Source organism: Pseudophryne corroboree, chromosome 11 (genome assembly GCF_028390025.1).
Source record: "Pseudophryne corroboree isolate aPseCor3 chromosome 11, aPseCor3.hap2, whole genome shotgun sequence".
Lineage (NCBI taxonomy): Eukaryota > Metazoa > Chordata > Amphibia > Anura > Myobatrachidae > Pseudophryne > Pseudophryne corroboree.
Window position 1 is genome coordinate 175,774,535 of NC_086454.1, and position 21,344 is coordinate 175,795,878.

Here is a 21,344-nt window from a genome sequence, read left to right on the forward strand (position 1 = left end):
TTTGCTTTGCGACCTACCGGTTCTGATTCAGTCAGACAACATCACCGCAGTGGCTCATGTAAACCGTCAAGGCGGAACAGAGAGCAGAGTGGCAATGGCAGAAGCCACCAGGATCCTTCGCTGGACGGAAGTTCATGTAAGCGCTCTGACAGCAGTCTTCATTCCGGGAGTGGACAACTGGGAAGCGGACTTCCTCAGCAGACACGATCTACATCCAGGAGAGTGGGGACTTCATCAGGAAGTCTTCGCAAAGATTGCAAGTCAGTGGGGACTGCCTCAAATAGACATGATGGCATCACGCCTCAACAAGAAACTTCGGAGGTATTGCGCCTGGTCAAGGGATCCTCAGGCGGTAGCAGTGGACGCCCTGGTGACACTGTGGGTGTTCCAGTCGGTCTATGTGTTTCCTCCTCTTCCTCTCATCTCCAAGATATTGAGAATCCTAACACGAAGAGGAGTACAGACAATTCTCATTGTTCCAGATTGGCCTCGAAGGGCCTGGTATCCGGATCTGCAGGAAATGCTCACAGAAGATCCGTGGACTCTTCCTCTCAGAGAGGACCTGTTACAAGACTTATACCCCTTTCACATCGCACAAATAACCCGGTACCAACACGGCATATTGCCGTGTCGAACCGGGTCAGTGTGCGATGTGAAAGCTCACTGGGCGATTTAGCGGGTCGCCTGACCCGGTAAATCAACCCGGTAAAAAAGAAGGGTTTTACCCGGGTTGATTACCGGGTCAGGTGCGGTGTGAATGGGAGCCGTGTCGATGCGACACGGTTCCCATTCACAAGATAGGGAGAGGCGGCGCTGGAGATGAGCTCATCTCCCGACGCCGCCTCCACCCCCGCCCCTGCTGCTGCTGCGGCCTCCGTTGTCATGGCAACCGACCCGGTATATTGCCGGGTCGGGAAGCCTGCAACGGAGCGCAAATGCCGGATCCCACCCGGTAAGTACACGTTTGTCTTACCGGGTAGGACCCGGCATTTGCGGTGTGAATGCAGCATTACAGCGGCTGCGTTTGACGGCATGGCGGTTGAACGCCGGATCCAAGCGGAAAAGGGCATTCCAGATGAGGTCATTCCTACTCTGATAAAGGCTAGGAAGGACGTGACAGCAAAACATTATCACCGTATATGGCGGAAGTATGTATCTTGGTGTGAGTCCAGGAATGCTCCTCCGGAAGAATTCCATCTGAGCCGTTTCCTTCACTTCCTACAGACGAGTGAATTTGGGCCTAAAATTAGGCTCCGTTAAGGTTCAGATTTCGGCCCTATCCATTGTCTTTCAGAAGGAATTGGCTTCTCTCCCAGAAGTACAGACTTTTGTGAAGGGAGTGCTGCATATCCAGTCTCCTTTTGTACCTCCAGTGGCATCCTGGGACCTTAACGTGGTGTTGCGGTTCCTTAAGTCTCACTGGTTTCTTAAAACTGTGGAATTAAAGTATCTCACTTGGAAAGTGGTCATGTTGTTGGCCTTGGCATCGGCAAGGCGAGTGTCGGAGTTGGCGGCTTTATCTCACAAAAGCCCCTATCTGATTTTCCATGTGGATAGAGCGGAGTTGCGGACTCGTCCTCAATTTTTGCCCAAGGTGGTTTCATCTTTTCACATGAATCAACCTATTGTGGTGCCTGTGGCTGCGCGGGTCTTGGAGGATTCCGAGTCCCTTGATGTGGTCAGGGCATTGAAAATTTATGTGGCCAGAACGGCTCGGGTTAGGAAAACTGAGGCACTGTTTGTCCTGTATGCAGCAGACAAGGTTGGTGCTCCTGCTTCTAAGCAGACTATTGCTCGCTGGATCTGTAACACGATTCAGCAGGCTCATTCTACGGCTGGATTGCCGTTACCAAATTCTGTAAAGGCCCATTCCACTAGGAAGGTGGGCTCTTCTTGGGTGGCTGCCCGAGGTGTCTCGGCATTACAGCTGTGCCGAGCTGCTACTTGGTCGGGTTCAAACACCTTTGCAAAGTTCTACAAGTTTGATACCCTGGCTGATGAGGGCCTCATGTTTGCTCAATCGGTGCTGCAGATTCATCCGCACTCTCCCGTCCGTTTTGGAGCTTTGGTATAATCCCCATGGTCCTTACGGAGTCCCCAGCATCCTCTAGGACCTATGCGAAAATAAGATTTTAAACCTACCGGTAAATCTATTTCTCCTAGTCCGTAGAGGATGCTGGGCGCCCGTCCCAGTGCGGACTACATCTGCAAGACTTGTATATAGTTTTTGCGTACATAAGGGTTATGTTACAGTTTTGATCAGTCTAGGGCTGATACTGTTTTCTTTCATGCTGTTAACTGGTTCGTATATTCCATGTTATACGGTGTGGGCTGGTATGAATCTTGCCCTTAGATTAATAAAAGTCCTTTCCTCGTACTGTTCGTCTCCTCTGAGCACAGTTTCTCTAACTGAGGTCTGGAGGAGGGCATGGAGGGAGGAGCCAGTGCACGCCCATATCTAAAGTTCTTTTTAGTGCCCATGTCTCCTGCGGAGCCCGTCTATTCCCCATGGTCCTTACGGAGTCCCCAGCATCCTCTACGTACTAGGAGAAAAAGATTTACCGGTAGGTTTAAAATCTTTTTTTTTTTTTTTTGGTGTCGTTTTCTCCGTACAGTGACTGGGAACCCCAGTTAGTGCACTGTGTCCCCTCGCATGGCTCCTTTCGCTCGCCATGCTTCAGGCAAGGTTTCCATTCCCAATTGTAGTCCACATGGATCGTAAAATATGAAAAAGATGAAAAAAATTGTGAAAAACACATGTCGACCTAGATACTAACATAGTAACTAAGGTTGAAAAAAGACAATTGTGCATCGAGTTCAACCTGTTTGTGGTCTCCTATGCAGTTTTATTTTAGGACTAGTTATTTTTATGTTAGGACTAGTTATTTTTATGTTAGGACTAGTTATATTAACTATAATGCGTGCCTACGCACCATAACCCTGAATATCTTTATCCAATAGGAATTTAACCCATTCTTAAAGGTGTTGACTGAGTCCGCCGTTACTACTCTCTCAGGCACGGAATTCCAAACACGTATTGTCCTTACTGTGAAAAAACCTTTTCGCCTCAATGTGCGGAAAAACTCCTCTCCTCTAACCTAAGCGAGTGACCACGTGTCCTCTGTGTTGATCTTATTGAAAACAGGTCCCTCGCAAGCTCTGTGTATTGACCCTTTATATATTTGTAGATAATGATCATGTCCCCTCTTAGTCTCCTCTTTTCCAATGTAATCATGCCTAGCCTTGCAAGCCTTTCCTCGTATTCCAGCGTTTCCATGCCTTTAATTAGTTTGATTGCCCGCCTCTGAACCTTTTCTAGCTCCAGGATATCCTTTTTGTAATATGGTGCCCAAAATTGCACACAGTATTCAAGATGTGGCCTCACTAATGATTAAATAATTGGAGTATAATACTAGCGTCCCTTGCATCAATTCCCCGTTTTATGCATGCTAATATCTTTTCTCTGACGTCCTAGTGGATGCTGGGGACTCCGTAAGGACCATGGGGAATAGCGGGCTCCGCAGGAGACTGGGCACAACTAAGAAAGAATTAGGACTACATGGTGTGCACTGGCTCCTCCCTCTATGCCCCTACTCCAGACCTCAGTTAGAATTTTGTGCCCGGCCGAGCTGGATGCACACTAGGGGCTCTCCTGAGCTCCTAGAAAAGAAAGTATATTTTCTCTGACGTCCTAGTGGATGCTGGGAACTCCGTAAGGACCATGGGGAATAGACGGGCTCCGCAGGAGACTGGGCACTCTAAAAGAAAGATTAGGTACTATCTGGTGTGCACTGGCTCCTCCCTCTATGCCCCTCCTCCAGACCTCAGTTAGATTTCTGTGCCCGGCCCGAGCTCTAGGGGCTCTCCTGAGCTCCTAGAAAGAAAGTATATGTTAGGTTTTTTATTTTACAGTGAGACCTGCTGGCAACAGGCTCACTGCAACGAGGGACTAAGGGAAGAAGAAGCGAACCTACCTGCTTGCAGCTAGCTTGGGCTTCTTAGGCTACTGGACACCATTAGCTCCAGAGGGATCGACCGCAGGACCCGTCCTTGGTGTTCGTTCCCAGAGCCGCGCCGCCGTCCCCCTTACAGAGCCAGAAGCATGAAGATGGTCCTGGAAATCGGCGGCAGAAGACTTCGGTCTTCATCAAGGTAGCGCACAGCGCTGGGGGGGGGCGCCCTGGGCTGCAATAAGAGTACCTTGCTGGCAAAAAACACATAATATAGTCATTAAGACTATATATGTGTAAAATCCCCTGCCAAAACTTCCATAAAAAAGCGGGAGAAGTCAGCCGAAAAAGGGGCGGGGCTATCTCCCTCAGCACACTGGCGCCATTTCCTCTCACAGCTCCGCTGGAAGGACGCTTCCCAGGCTCTCCCCTGCAGTTTCCAGACTCCATAGGGTAAAAAAGAGAGGGGGGGCACTAAATTTAGGCGCAGATAATATATATATATAGCTGCTATAGGGAAAAATCACTTGTGTAGTGTGAATCCCTGCATTATATAGCGCTCTGGTGTGTGCTGGCATACTCTCTCTGTCTCCCCAAAGGTCCTTGTGGGGTCCTGTCCTCAGTCAGAGCATTCCCTGTGTGTGTGCGGTGTGTCGGTACGGCTGTGTCGACATGTTTGATGAGGAGGCTTATGTGGAGGCGGAGCAGGTGCCTATAAATGTGATGTTACCCCCTGCGGGGTCGACACCTGAGTGGATGGATATGTGGAAGGAATTACGTGACAGTGTCAACACCTTACATAAAAGGTTTGACGACATGACAGATGTGGGACAGCCGGCTTCTCAGTCCGTGCCTGCCCAGGCGTCTCAAAAGCCATCAGGGGCTCAAAAGCGCCCGCTACCTCAGATGGCACACACAGATGTCGACACGGATACTGACTCCAGTGTCGACGACGATGAGACTACTGTACATTCCCATAGGGCCATCCGTTACATGATTACGGCAATGAAAGACGTGTTGCACATTTCTGACATTTACCCAGGTACCACAAAAAAGGGTATTCTGTTTGGGGAGAAAAAACAACCGGTGGTTTTTCCCCCATCTGATGAATTGAATGAAGTGTGTGATGAAGCGTGGGCTTCCCCTGATAAGAAACTGGTGATTTCTAAAAAGTTATTAATGACGTACCCCTTCCCGCCAGAGGACAGGATACGTTGGGAGACATCCCCTAGGGTGGATAAGGCGCTCACACGCTTGTCAAAGAAGGTGGCACTACCGTCTTCGGATACGGCCGCCCTAAAGTAGCCTGCGGATAGAAAGCAGGAGGCTATCCTGAAGTCTGTGTAATACACACTCAGGTACTATACTGAGACCGGCTATTGCTTCAGCATGGATGTGCAGTGCTGCAGCTGCGTGGTCAGATTCCCTGTCTGATAACATTGATACCCTCGACAGGGACACTATATTGCTAAACATAGAGCATATTAAAGACGCACTCTTATACATGAGAGATGCACAGAGGGATATTTGCCGGCTGGCATCTAGAATAAATGCAATGTCCATTTCTGCCAGGAGGGTACTGTGGACCCGGCAATGGACAGGTGATGCAGATTCTAAAAGGCACATGGAGGTTTTGCCTTACAAAGGGGAGGAATTGTTTGGGGGCGGTCTCTCTGACCTTGTTTCCACAGCAACAGCTGGGAAATCGACATTTTTACCCCAGGTTCCCTCACAGCCGAAGAAAGCACCGTATTATCAGGTACAGTCCTTTCGGCCCCAGAAAGGCAAGCGGGTTGAAGGCGCGTCCTTTCTGCCCAGAGGCAGAGGTAGAGGGAAAAAGCTGCACCATACAGCCAGTTCCCAGGAACAAAAGTCCTCTCCCGCTTCCTCTAAGTCCACCGCATGACGCTGGGGCTCCACAGGCAGAGCCAGGTACGGTGGGGGCCCGTCTCCGGAACTTTAGCGACCAGTGGGCTCGCTCACAGGTGGATCCCTGGATTCTACAAGTGGTATCTCAGGGCTACAAGCTGGAATTCGAGACGTCTCCCCCTCGCCGTTTCCTCAAATCAGCTTTGCCAACAACTCCCCCAGACAGGGAGACAGTACTGGAGGCAATTCACAAGCTGTACTCTCAGCAGGTGATAATCAAGGTACCCCTCCTTCAACAAGGACGGGGTTACTATTCCACAATGTTTGTGGTGCCGAAACCGGACGGTTCGGTGAGACCCATTCTAAATCTAAAATCCTTGAACACTTATATAAGAAGGTTCAAGTTCAAAATGGAATCGCTCAGGGCGGTTATTGCAAGCCTGGACGAAGGGGATTACATGGTATCACTGGACATCAAGGATGCTCACCTGCATGTCCCCATTTACCCTCCTCACCAGGAGTACCTCAGATTTGTGGTACAGGACTGTCATTACCAATTCCAGACGTTGCCGTTTGGTCTGTCCACGGCACCGCGGGTATTTACCAAGGTAATGGCAGAAATGATGATTCTCCTTCGAAAAAAAGGAGTTATGATTATCCCGTACTTGGACGATCTCCTTATAAAGGTGAGGTCCAGAGAGCAGTTGTTGGTCGGAGTAGCACTATCTCGGGAAGTGCTACAACAGCACGGCTGGATTCTGAATATTCCAAAGTCGCAGCTGATTCCTACGACGCGTCTACTGTTCCTGGGGATGGTTCTGGACACAGAACAGAAAAAAGTGTTTCTCCCGGAGGAGAAGGCCAAGGAGTTGTCATCTCTAGTCAGAGACCTCCTAAAACCAAAACAGGTGTCGGTGCATCACTGCACGCGAGTCCTGGGAAAGATGGTAGCTTCTTAAGAAGCAATTCCATTCGGCAGGTTCCATGCAAGGATATTTCAGTGGGATATGTAGGACAAGTGGTCCGGATCGCATCTTCAGATGCATCGGCTGATAACCTTGTCCCCAAGGGCCAGGGTGTCTCTACTGTGGTGGCTGCAGAGTGCTCATCTTCTAAAGGGCCGCAGATTCAGCATACAGGACTGGGTCCTGGTGACCACGGATGCCAGCCTTCGAGGCTGGGGGGCAGTCACACAGGGAAGAAACTTCCACGGACTATGGTCGAGTCAGGAGACTTCCCTACATATAAATATTCTGGAACTAAGGGCCATTTACAATGCCCTAAGTCAGGCAAGACCCCTGCTTCAACACCAGCTGGTGCTGATTCAGTCAGACAACATCACGGCGGTCGCCCATGTAAACCGACAGGGCGGCACAAGAAGCAGGATGGCGATGGCAGAAGCCACAAGGATTCTCCGATGGGCGGAAAATCACGTGTTGGCACTGTCAGCAGTGTTCATTCCGGGAGTGGACAACTGGGAAGCAGACTTCCTCAGCAGACACGACCTCCACCCGGGAGAGTGGGGACTTCATCCAGAAGTCTTCAAAATGCTGGTAAACCGTTGGGAAAGACCACAGGTGGACATGATGGCGTCCCGCCTCAACAAAAAGTTGAAAAGATATTGCGCCAGGTCAAGGGACCCTCAGGCGATAGCTGTGGACGCTCTAGTGACACCGTGGGTGTACCAGTCGGTTTATGTGTTCCCTCCTCTACCTCTCATACCCAAGGTACTGAGAATAATAAGAAGAAGAGGAGTAAGAACTATACTCGTGGTTCCGGATTGGCCAAGCAGAGCCTGGTACCCGGAACTTCAAGAGATGTTATCAGAGGACCCATGGCCTCTGCCGCTCAGACAGGACCTGCTGCTGCAGGGGCCCTGTCTGTTCCAAGACTTACCGCGACTGCGTTTGACGGCATGGCGGTTAAACGCCGGATCCTAAAAGAAAAAGGCATTACGGAGGAAGTCATTCCTACACTGATTAAAGCTAGGAAAGAGGTGACCGCAAACCATTATCACCGCATATGGCGGAAATATGTTGCGTGGTGTGAGGCCAGGAAGGCCCCAACGGAGGAATTTCAACTGGGTCGATTTCTGCACTTCCTACAGTCAGGAGTGACTATGGGCCTAAAATTGGGCTCCATTAAGGTCCAGATTTCGGCTCTGTCCATTTTCTTCCAAAAAGAACTGGCTTCACTGCCTGAAGTTCAGACTTTTGTTAAAGGAGTGCTGCATATTCAGCCCCCTTTTGTGCCTCCAGTGGCACCGTGGGATCTCAACGTGGTGTTGGATTTCCTAAAGTCGCATTGGTTTGAGCCACTTAAAACCGTGGAGCTAAAATACCTCACGTGGAAAGTGGTCATGCTGTTGGCCTTGGCGTCGGCCAGGCGTGTATCAGAATTGGCGGCTTTGTCATGCAAAAGCCCTTATCTGATTTTTCATATGGATAGGGCGGAATTGAGGACTCGTTCCCAATTCCTTCCTAAGGTGGTATCAGCTTTTCATGTGAACCAACCTATTGTGGTGCCTGCGGCTACTCGGGACTTGGAGGATTCCAAGTTACTGGACGTAGTCAGGGCCCTGAAAATATGTTTCCAGGACGGCTGGAGTCAGGAAAACTGACTCGCTATTTATCCTGTATGCACCCAACAGGCTGGGTGCTCCTGCTGCTAAGCAGACTATTGCTCGCTGGATCTGTAGTACAATTCAACTTGCACATTCTGCGGCTGGACTGCCGCATCCTAAATCTGTAAAAGCCCATTCCACGATGAAAGTGTGCTCTTCTTGGGCGGCTGCCCGAGGGGTCTCTGCTTTACAACTTTGCCGAGCTGCTACTTGGTCGGGTTCAAACACATTTGCTAAATTCTACAAGTTTGATACCCTGGCTGAGGAGGACCTTGAGTTTGCTCATTCGGTGCTGCAGAGTCATCCGCACTCTCCCGCCCGTTTGGGAGCTTTGGTATAATCCCCATGGTCCTTACGGAGTTCCCAGCATCCACTAGGACGTCAGAGAAAATAAGAATTTACTCACCGGTAATTCTATTTCTCGTAGTCCGTAGTGGATGCTGGGCGCCCATCCCAAGTGCGGATTGTCTGCAAAACTTGTATATAGTTATTGCTTAACTAAAAGGGTTATTGTTATGAGCCATCTGTTCGTGAGGCTCAGTTGTTATTCATACTGTTAACTGGATATAGTATCACGAGTTGTACGGTGTGATTGGTGTGGCTGGTATGAGTCTTACCCGGGATTTCAAATCCTTTCCTTATTGTGTCAGCTCTTCCGGGCACAGTTTCCTAACTGAGGTCTGGAGGAGGGGCATAGAGGGAGGAGCCAGTGCACACCAGGTAGTCCTAATTCTTTCTTAGTTGTGCCCAGTCTCCTGCGGAGCCCGCTATTCCCCATGGTCCTTACGGAGTCCCCAGCATCCACTACGGACTACGAGAAATAGAATTACCGGTGAGTAAATTCTTATTATTAGCCTTTTTTGCTGCACTCCTACTTTGGGTACTGCTGCTTAATTTGTTATCTATGTGAACACCTAAGTCTTTTTCCAGTACAGAATCCCCTAATCCCCATTTTGTATGTAGGTGTTATTTTTGGTCTTACCACCACGGTGCATTATCTTACACTTGTCTGTGTTGAATCTCATTCTCCATTTTGCTGCCCATGCTTCCAGTTTAATTTAGTGGTTAAGAAGAGACTTGGCATCCCCCTCCATATTTATAACCTTACAGAATTTGGTATCGTCCGCGAAAATTGACACCATGCTCTCTAGACCTACTGTTAGGTCGTTGATGAAAATGTTGAACAAAAGTGGTCCAAGTACAGACCCTTGTTTCACACCACTTAGCACTTTAGTCCAATTTGAAAATGATCCATTGACCACAACGCGCTGTTCCCTATTATCTAACCAATTACTGACCCAAGTGCATATTGTGCTCCCTAGCCCTATTTCTTGTAGCTTATAGATATGTCGCATGTGTGGTACTCTGTCGAAAGCTTTGGCAAAGTCTAAAAAGATTACATCCACCTCCTTACCCTAATCAAGGTTCGCACTTACTGTTTCATAAAAGCCAAGTAAGTTGGTTTGACATGATCTGTCCTTCACAAATCCATGTTTGTTCCTTTTAATGACCTTATTGGCTTCAAGTAACTTTTGAATACTGTCCCTTAGAATACCTTCCAATACTTTCCCCACTATAGATGTAAGACTAACTGGTCTATAATTACCCTGTTCAGCTTCGCTCTCCTTTTTGAATATCGGCACTACCTCCGCTATACGCCAGTCTTTGGGAACCATACCCGATTTAACTGAATCCATGAAGATAAAAAATAGTGCTCTTGCTAGTTCAGCGTGCAGCTCCAAAAGAAGCCTCTGGTGAATTCTATCGGGACCAGGTGACTTATTAATCTCTAACTTTTTTAATCAGTCCAAAAAGTGACTAGTGACCGGATACCCCCAGGAGAGGGGTGCTTCTGTGCTGCACTCTTGTACTTGCAGAGCCTGTAAAGAAGATTTTTTTTCATGTTCAGCTCAGAATAACACTTGTCTTTGTGATCAGTGCTCTGCAGAGGCACAGGATGAGACCCCCTCTGAGGTGGTTACCCCTCAGGAGCCTTTGTGGGCAGCCTCCCTGTCACTTGCAATGCCAGTAGTTAGTATCTGATTTTTGAGGTGCAATTGCTGACAAATCTGCATTGGCCTGATTTTCTTTCACCCCTCAACGGCAGCTGCTGGCGGACCTCAGCTGGCCACTACTTATCCCACTTTCAGGGGAACCAACATTCACCTTCTCTGAACCAACTTAGGTTCAGTCTGTCCAAGGTCTGGGTCAGATCTCTTGCTCTCTACAATGCATGCTAGAACCCTCAGAACAAGCTCCCCAAAAGGAATAGTTCTACGCCTCTCCATTTGGGCTATGACTCAGTCCGACAACTCCTCTGATCTAGAGGATGAATTGTCCCAGACATTGATGTTGTCTCTACCTTGGCTCAAGACCGTCACTTTGCCCAAGTTGACGCTGATGGTTTAGTAAAATCAATTTGCTCTGCATTACTTATTAAGGATTACGATTCCTCTCCAGATTCTGAAACATCCCTCTTCAAAAGAAAGAAAAAGGAGCTGGCTGTTTTCCCTACCTCTACTTAACTCTAGGATCTCCTGGTGGAGGCCAGGTCACATTCTAACAAAAAATTCCTACTGTCCAAACAGATCTCGTCCTTTACCATCTCACTCCTGTTGACCGGAAAAAATGTTACTTTCCCCTCCCTGTGGATGTGCATATTGCACGGTTGGTAAAGTCAACCACGCTTCCCAGAGGGGGATGGGTTTTTCATCAAACCTGTTTTTTGTCCCATCCTCAACCTGAAGACTTTTTAACATGTTTCCAAGAGCCCCAAGATGGAATTGCTTCACTCCATCATGCATTCATGGAACTATGTTATTTCATGGCTCATCAGAGATTCCTCTGGTCTGTAGTACAAAAGTAACACTGACAGCTTTTGGCTTTGCCCTTTTGGCAATGTGCTCAATTATAGCTATCCTTAAAACCTGGGCTGTTCGTATGCCTTGAGGGCTGTGATTGGGAAAACTACTCTACACTATAACATTAATAACGCCACATTTAATAAAGAGATCTCCGTATTAAATAAATAACCCCACCAGTTGCTACATTACTTGAATAGCCCCACATTAGAGGAGTATTCCCTTTATAACTGCATATCCAGTGATTAGTCTCCCCTCTTTGATTTAACGCCAGGACATAAGAACTTCCAATTGAGTAGCTAATGGGAAAAATGCTACCCTGATTGAGGTGGACTGGAGAGAAGGGTCTGTCTAGAAACCAGAGGGTAGACTTGGTGATAATTAAGCTGGACATCAGGTCTTGTGAGGGGTAACCGTTTCCATTGGACTGTTTGCAAAGGCAAAAGGGAAGGACTACGAAAGCTGAAAGTTTTTGGGAGAAACCAAACAGTGGCGATGAGCCCACAAGCCAAGGGGTGCACACGGGTACCCCAGACACATGGTCCAACATGCAGTTTTCACTTGATCACCATACAATAACTACTAAGGTAGCACATCATTTTATGTTAGTCACCAGCGTTTTGCCACATTGGATTTCAGCGGACCAGTATTGTCATGCATGAATGCTCTTACATCTGGTTGCGTAAGTGATGGGCATTTTGTCATGGCTCCATTATCATAATTATCCCAGACTGGGTCCAGTGAGAGTCTGTGTTTACTCCTTAAAAGGTCAGTCTACGTTATAGATTCCTGGGTCTTCGGTAAGATTCTGAAGAAGGATGTCTCTTATTGTCCTCCATTAATCCTTGCACAGTTCATTGCTTTACCTGTGCCAAGCTTGGAGACTGTTCAGTCGTTTGAGTGGTATATGTATTGAAGACTTGTTCAGGGCTAGGGAAGCTAATTCCGCTTCATTTTTTCAAAGCCCCGATTTGGGACGGAGTCTCAATCCCAGGATTGAGGTGATCAATGAAAATAATATTATTTGTCATTCGTCCCAACTCCCACCGTTGTCCTTTATGAGTGTGTTGGGGTTTGTTTGTTTTTGTACTTTTTAAATTGTGTTTCTTAAACCTGCTACTTGCAGGATATTACAATGAGAGTAGCAGCATAACAGCAGGGGGTGGGTGCTGCTGTGGCTCATTGCCTGGGAGAGGTGCTGCTGCAGGGATCTTGGATGCAGAATCAGACTGTGAGCGAAACTGATAGGATCGTGATCATCTATGTCAGGGGTGGGGAACCTTTTTTGTACCAAGGGCAATTTGGATATTTATAAAATCCTTCGGGGGCCATACAAAAATTATCAACTTAAAAATTAGCCTCCCGCCATTAGATATGACCCCTATTAGCGCCACTTACACACACACACATTAAAAGAAAGAAAAAACACAATTTCTATGTGATACTTCTCTCCCGTTTTGTCCATCACTGTCCTGTGTCCTAATGACCAGTCCTTTTACATGTCCCTATTCAGCCACAAAATAATGGCTCTGCAGCCATAGCTTCAATCCTCATGCTGTGCCCAAAGAGATGAGGGGGCTGCGAGGAATCTGAGGGGGCTGCACTGCTTCCTGAGTAAGCCTGGTGCTGGAAGATTACTTTCCAGCGGCCGCCAGAGTGCATTTCTGACACAGTCGCATTAGATATGACTGTTTCAGGGAAAGCTTGGCTTGGTGTGGTCGCATCTGACAAGACCAAGCCAGGCATAAAGATTGAAGGCACTGACCTCCGGGTTCAAATCAGATTTACACAAAATCCCTGATACTCTCGATCCTTGGATTGGCTTTGATGTGCAGGGCCACTTATTTGCACCTGTGTAACCTGCAGCCAGTTGACATCTCGATAGCCAGCTCATCGGCTGCAGCATTAGCATAATTTTGCAGTTGTGGCTGAGACAAAGGTGCTGCTACTTAATGTCCACCTCTGAGTCACCCCAGAGTCTCCAGGTATTTTGTGGTGATTGTTTGCTGTAAACAACTACCTCATTAACATTCTTGCAAGCCGAAAGTAGTAGTAATAAATTCTTTAGACTGTGCAGCTGAAGGTCACGGCATATGACACAGATCCTACCATAAAGCATTTCTGCACATGCCTATTCATCTCTTGCTTGTCTCTCGCATTACATTGTAAAATATGGTCCATGTTTGTTAATCTAAATATCTCCCTTTTATTACTGTCTAGGGTATTCAATTATCCGCAAATTCGCGGCAATTTTTCGTCTGAAAATTTTTCGCGGCAATCGGCCGAAAATTGCAGCGAAAACGCTCCGTTTTTCGACCTATTCAATTCCGACCGGGTTTCACGTGAAAATTCTTGCAGTGAAAATGGGGAAATCAGCCTGTACCCCAAAAAATGCTAAACTAACATAGGAAAACAGAAGAGAAGTGTATTAGAGATCACATTATCAAATTATAGAAAGCAAGTTTTTTTGAGCAAAATAAATGCTCTCATAAAATTTGGGGTACATGAAAATGGGTATAAGTATATATTTGGGTTATTTTAGGGTACTTTAAAAAAAAAAAGTGGAAACAGACCGATTACTCCCATCTGCAAGTCTAAAAAACACCTGTCCCACTCATAAAGCACCCCAATATACCTGTCCCATACCTTGAACCCCAATTTCCATCACTTTTTACTTTTTCACCCCAAAAATGACATGTCATTATTGGCCAATTAAAAATAATTAAAAACTTCAACGTGCCTAATTAGTCATTAAGGGGGGTGTCCCAGGAGTTCTGTACCATATCCAAACATTTTTACCTTAAAATAGTGACTTTTCCCAACTTTTCACCTGCTTCAGAGAAGGTGAAGTGAAATTAGTGAAAAAATGATCACCGATAAATTTCCCATGATAATTGAATAGGCTGTAATTGCGTTTCACGTGAAAAGTCAGTTTTTTCACCCGAAAACCGGACTTTTCACGTGAAAAGTCCGTTATCACTGCTAATTGAATATACCCCTGTATGTCTAAAAGGTTAGCTGGCTCAATGTACCCATTTTCTTCCTTAGATCTGGGTGATGGCTCTGACAATTGTGCTGACATTTGGGGCAACGCTTGCAGTGTTTCCTGCAATCACAGCAAAAGTTACCAGCAGCACGGAGAGTGAAGGCTGGCGTGAGTTAGCATTTGCTATGCTTTTTGTGTCTTTCTCTGCTTACTATACCTCCATCTGTTTTCATTTTTTATTTTCTCATATATCGCTTACATTTTATCTCTAGTTCACTGTATTTTTCTATTTTAGGTAAGTTTTTCAATCCTGTATGCTGTTTCTTGTTGTTTAACATTATGGATTGGATTGGGCGTAGCATTACTTCAAAAACATTGTGGGTGAGTATTTAACAATTCCGTGTCCTCGGGTCTTCTGATTTTGCATACTTAATTTACATTCTAGGTGTGTGTTACCACTTAACTTATGCACCCATTTATACTCAAAATACAGGACACACCCACATATGGCATCATTCGTTGTTAAAATATGGTGGATATGAGAATGTTCTCATACAAGCGGCTTTGTTAGAATCTGTTTTACCACTTTCCTTGTAATCTTTTTATTTACATCACGCAACCTTTTGCTGCCTTCTTTCTTACCTCTAGGTTTTTTTTTTCCATGATGTAATGTCATTCATTTGCATTTGATTATATTGCTGTAGATCTCCTATAATGGTTTTACAAACATCAGCTTTTAAGGTCTGAGTTGGAACAAGCTAGAATAGAATACATATTGTATCTTATCTCCGGTTGGAAAAAAATAAATTTCTGATACGCTTTGTTTAGATTGTACTTATACAGGGATACTAATGTTCCAAATACTTACTGATTAAACATCTTACCGGCTGTTTATCTGACTGTATTCTTTCCTTTCCGTAGCCTGGTCCTGACTGTAAGTACCTACCCCTAATGGCCGCTGGACGCTTTCTGTTCGTACCTCTCTTCATGTTGTGTAACATTGAAGAGCGCTACTTCCTCGCCTCCTTCTTCTACAGTGATGCCTGGTTCATCCTCTTCATGATCCTTTTCTCTCTCAGCAATGGCTATTTTGTATCCTTACCCATGTGCTTGGCGCCCAAGTGAGTATAAAATGGACAAAATTAATACTGTCTCTTTGTAAAGGGCTTTTCTTTTTGTATTAAGTAGTCAGACCTGTTTGTGTGGCATTTATACTAATTACCTTCTTTTTCTCCTTTCTAGGAAAGTATTGCCCCATGAGAGTGAAACAACGGGTGCCCTCATGACCTTCTTCCTTGCATTGGGTCTCTCACTTGGAGCCGCATTATCCTTCGGCTTTAAAGTACTTTTATAAGTCAACGTAATTAAGCTGGAAGCATCGAATATGCACTCCTAACATTCTGCTTAGTACATTCTATCCCGGTGTTGTGCTCTACAGTCTAGAGCTAACACTCCGTCTGCTAAAGGCACTGGGCCCCTTTTTTTAAGTTGTTTACCATTTTTAGATAGGATTTTATCAGTTCTACTTTTTATTTGTTTTTATTTGCTTTATTTATCATTGCTGCTACAGTATTTTCTGTAGGAAACCTCATATTTTTTGATAATAGTATTTATGTTGAGAAAATAATATCCAATGCAATGTTTTTGTACATAAAATATTCTAGGATTTTGGAAACGTATATTCATTCTGTCTTGCAGACCTTTATAAAAAAAAAGTTCTATCTGTATAGGACTATACATACACAAGTTGGGACTAAATATCCTATATAGAAAACTTTAAACAAAGCATGGTGTAAATGAAAATGAGACTCCATCTTATCCATGTCTTCTGAAGCATGGACCCACAAAATCGGTCATTATAGTCTGTATAGTGTTGATATGTAGGCAGCTGCATACGTTTTGTCCATTAAGATCCCCAGACACCGTGATTTTTGGCTCCAGTTTGATCGTTTTAGACCAAATAAGTAGAAATACTCTGAATGTGTGGGTCCATTAGGAACTCTAGCCTATTCAATATTTGTTCATGATCACTCCTATGTCCATCTGGATTGGTGGAATTTGTAGCTGTATAATGACTTCAGCCATATACGTGGCTAATTATTCCGCACAGGATCAAGCTATTCTCAAATTGAGCTTCGCTTTGACACTGGATAGAGAAGGTTATTTTTTCTATTTGTTTTATTAGTTGTTTAAAAAGTCTGATGTGTGAACTTGTACACTCAAGTTGTACCTGGCTACCTAAACGTGAAGCCAGTTGCACGAAAGGGAAAAAAATTGAAAATTCTGTATTAATGTAAATACAATTACGGTAGTTCATTTTTATTACTGACAACTTTTATCTATTCTTTCCCGCTCATTGATCTCCCCCACACACAAACACCCCACTGATGGCTGATTTCCCCCCCCCCCCCCCCCTCCTCCCTCAAATATTATAGGATTGTAAAGGGAATAAAATACAGGTCCCAATTATTTTTACAGGTTTTTTTGTTTTGTTTTTCACGGGGTTTGTTTAGTTGTGAAAATTAAATTTAAAAAAAATCAAGTTCTGATGGGTTGGCCCATGAATACGAATGTTTTGAACTTAGAAGAGACAGTCACCTGATTTTATTTTTGTAGAACTGTAATTTAGAAAGCCATGTTCTGCAGTGTGTGATCTTACACAGACAGGGGAATGCTGGTGCCTGGTCACACAAGTGCTACAGCTGTTCAGTGTGTGTGCAATGCACTGGCAGCTGAAGGTCGCTCTGCATTCTAAATCAAAGCAATACAACAAAGGTTAGTGGTTAGACAGCTGCACGGTGTGCCCAGGTGTTACAAGTAGATACACTGAAGTGTATTGCAGATGAACAGCTCTACCATCGATGTACAAATCTATTCAATATCAATAACTAATACATACTGCACAAGTGTGGTCCCAGATCTGTTCAGGCTTGTTCTATTTAAATAGCAGTCTATTGAAATATGCGTCTTAATCAACCCAAATAAGGTAAAAAATACAAACACATTGCAGTATGTGTACTGCAGAGACTTGTGTTTTACAATCACATATGAAGTACTTTTTGGGGTAGATTCCTAAAAGCTTCTAAAACAAACAAGTGGTGGTGTTGCCTATAGCAACTAATCAACCTTAATCATTTTCTAGAACGCATGAAAGAAATGATAGCTACAATCTGGTTGCAATGGAAAACTGCCTTCACTTCATTTTTAGAAACTAGTAAATCTACCCCGTCTCTCGTTATTTTCCACTCAAATCTTGTGTGAAAGGAACAGTATTGTAACACCGACTGTGTGAAGCCATTTCCAATAATGGGGTCTATTTACTAAGCCTTGGATGGAGATAAAGTGGTTGTAGTTAAAACACCAGCAAACCAGCTCCTAACTGACTTGTCAAGGCTGTGCTTGAACAATGTCAGTTAGGAGCTGATTGGCTGCTGTTTTAACTCCTTTCACTTTATCTTCATCCATGGCTTTGTAAATATACCCCCAGTCTGACAATCTGCCTGATTCAGAGATGGATGCAGTTCACGAGTGCTGCATCTTTGCATGCAGCAGCAATGTGAAAATACGCTAATGCAGCCAGGAGGCGCCTTGTGTAAATAGACGCCTCCTGTCTGCTTCTGTGATCCTAAGATGCATCATTAAATCACGAGAAAACATTGAAAATATGAGTTAGGAGATGTAGAACCAGCACGCCCAGAAAACGGGGGTGGTGTACTTCCATTTTTGGGAAAGCTGGCCATCCTCGACCCGCCCCATCATTCAGGCTGTGACTCTGGGAACCTGTCGGATCTCTTGGTAGAAGATCAGCGCATGCGTGGTACAGATCCTGCACATTTGGATTGCATACTACTGTGAAACAGGCCCAATGTCTGATTGACTAGCGCAAATGTATAAAATACACAGCATAAATAAGACTCCAGAGATGATGGTTTACAGTTATCTTTGATGAAAAAGTGTTGATCACGTATGAGTATGTGCTATGCTAGTGGACAACATGCCTTCCAGTATAAATATATAATTGCAGATAAAAAAAATTAAAAAAACAATGCTTTTTGTGGGAACACCTGGATGATCTTTAAGTGTCTGGATTTAGTTAAGTGACAATTATTCCAAAGTTTACTTTTTGCATATGAAAGTAAAAGTCCACAATTAAACTTTCAATTTATATTATTAGATATAAATAAGATGCCTGTAAACCAGTCACTGATCATAGCATATCCGTTAAGACAGAGCTGTGTTACAAAGTGGACCTCTGATGACATTGCAGAATACTATTTATTTTGACTTATTGTACTGTTACTGCCATAAAATATATCTGGAAAAATAATTAAGCATTTGTCAACTTATTTTTGTATGCTAACCATTTTCTATTATTTTGTGTTTTTTACAATAAAATATTCTTTTTATTGAGTAGATATTTGTCAATTTCTTTTGTTTCTGCTTTTGGAGGTAAACCTCCTTCTATCAATCCCCTTCAATTGTCTGTTTGTTAACCTTTGTTTACCAATCGATTGGGAATCCCAGGAAGCAGACACCGCACGTCCGTTATGTCCAGCAAAATAAGACTGCCTTCACTTTATTTAGCATGACATTATATAGAGAAAAAGCTACTTGCATGAACACTTGATACACGTCACATTTCAAAAACAATAATGCATCTCTTCTCATAACTCCTCTCAGGCTGACATCCTCCTACGTGTCCTTCAGGAGAAGTCTAAACACACAGAGACTGTCTAATAACATGTTTTCAAGACTTATAGCTACGACCTTGCTTCGCACAGAATGTACTAACTATGAAATGTCAGCATTATGATTAACTCAGCAAAGCATACTTCTTATTCACTACATCATGGCTGCTACTTAACAAAATGGCAGACATGCTTAAGCTAAATACATCTATCTTTCTCAGTCCCTCCTTTCATAATAAAATAACATTACAGCTGATAACAATATGATATTACAGTTGAGCTACAAGGCATCACACAAACTACCTACAAGAGACTAAGCAAACAGTGTAGCTATAATGGTGCTAAAGGCTATGTTCCCGTAGGATGGTGCTTGTCACTCTATCCCACGGAAGGTAAAGAACCGTTTGCTTCATATCCATTAAGGTAGACTGCTCACGGCTCCTTCTTGCCAAGCTCTTCTGTAGTTTTGTTAAACTCTGAGGATTCACGTCTTTGAGTTTACAGATTTCTTTCAAGCTGAAAGGAAAACAAAATAGCATCTTAAAACACAGATATTTGCAAATTGCTAAGCCAACAATTTTTAATAAAAACATTACTTTCAACAATCTACTCTTTGATCCCACTAAACCAATTAGCTGGGTTTGAGCAGAACATTTCTCTAAACCACTTCTCGCGCACTATTTGTTTCATTAGTAATAAATATACAACATATTCTTGGAGTTCTCTTCATACATATTCTAAAAAATATTACACTATTTTACTAGTATGTATTTGCTTTAAACAAATTAAAACCTCTTATACGCTCATATGTAGTGGGGACAGATGTCAATTCCTCTCCTTTTCCAGATGTGGGCCCATGTGAGCCCAGCATTTCTTAATTAACTGGTATCTTTGAACTAGAGATTTCATGATTTTTACTTTAACTTAACTAACACAAGCTCTAGTGTGATAACTTTTATATACTATATATATAAGAAGCACATACTACATATATAAAAAGTATATACTTATATACTAAACACTGGTACGTAACTTTGGATTGGCGGACATGCCAGTCCCTGACCTCTCCTGTGAGAGAGATAGAGTGTATTATGACAGCAATGAGTACTGAAGTTCCCAATATAATGACCCATAGTGGTCTGTCTAGTTTAGGCCCAATTAGCCTTTGTATGTTTGTGTATTTCATTGTTCAAACTTAACTTGAGCAAAATTGCAGTGGAACCCAAGTTTTCTTTCCTTGATTGACACAGAAGTGGGCATGGTCAGCAACACTCGATATGGACCATCAAATCTGGGCTCAAATGACTTTCACGTGTCTTTCCAGATACACCCAATCTCCTGGTTTAAAGCTTGTGGGTATTCAGATTTGCTCCTGAATCTGAGAGAAAGGCAAACTAGAAAATACAGAAGTGTCAGTTTCTTCAGTAAGACTTTTCTCTTACGTCCTAGAGGATGGTGGGGACTCCGTAAGGACCATGGGGTATAGACGGGCTCTGCAGGAGACGGGCACTCTAAAGACTTTAGAATGGGTGTGCACTGGCTCCTCCCTCTATACCCCTCCTCCAGACCTCAGTTGGCTCCTGTGCCCAGAGGAGACTGGGTGCATTGCAGGGGAGCTCTCCTGAGTTTCTCTGAAAAAGACTGATAGGTTTTTTATTTTCAGGGAGCACTGCTGGCAACAGGCTCCCTGCTTCGAGGGACTGAGGGGAGAGAAGCGGACCTACTTAAATGATAGGCGCTGCTTCTTAGGCTACTGGACACCATTAGCTCCAGAGGGTCAGAACGCAGGTCTCACCCTCGCCGTTCGTCCCAGAGCCGCGCCGCCGTCCTCACAGAGCCGGAAGATAGAAGCCAGGTGAGTATTAGAAGAAAGAAGACTTCAAAGGCGGCAGAAGACTTCAGATCTTCACTGAGGTAACGCTGCGCGCCATTGCTCCCACAAGTACACACAGCAGGCACTGTAAAGGTGCAGGGGGGGCGCCCTGGGCAGCAATATTAACCTCAAAGGGACACTGGTAGATGAATTGGGTACTGCTGAGGCGGTATATTAATAAACCCCCGCCAGTATAAATAATTTAAGCGGGACCGAAGCTGGCTCCCCGGACTCTCCCCTGCTGAACACGGTTACAGAGGGCAAAAAAGAGGTGGGGGGAGGACATTTAATTGGCGCAGTGAGTATTTATATATATTTTTATAAAAGGGCTGTACTAACTGGGATTTTATTCCAGTGTCCAGTGGCGCTTGGTGTGTGCTGGCAATACTCTCTCTCTGTCTCTCCAAAGGGCCTTATTGGGGGACTGTCTCCATATAGATATATCCCTGAGTGTGTGGGAGTGTCGGTACGTGTGTGTCGGCATGTCTGAAGCG

At 44.7% G+C, this 21,344-nt stretch overlaps 1 protein-coding gene across 4 annotated transcripts in view; it reads left to right on the forward strand.

Moving 5' to 3' along the window:
- The window catches only part of SLC29A2 (solute carrier family 29 member 2), a 312,574-nt gene extending 293,872 nt beyond the window's left edge, over nt 1–18,702 (forward strand). For all 4 annotated transcript variants that reach the window (XM_063945097.1, XM_063945098.1, XM_063945096.1 and 1 more), the window contains exons 10-13: nt 14,352–14,457; nt 14,585–14,670; nt 15,211–15,410; nt 15,532–18,702. In XM_063945097.1, coding sequence (XP_063801167.1) covers nt 14,352–14,457; nt 14,585–14,670; nt 15,211–15,410; nt 15,532–15,643 — 504 coding nt within the window. In that variant the 3' untranslated portion in view covers nt 15,644–18,702. The remainder of the gene's footprint in view (nt 1–14,351; nt 14,458–14,584; nt 14,671–15,210; nt 15,411–15,531) is intronic.
- The last annotated feature ends 2,642 nt before the right edge of the window (nt 18,703–21,344 follow it).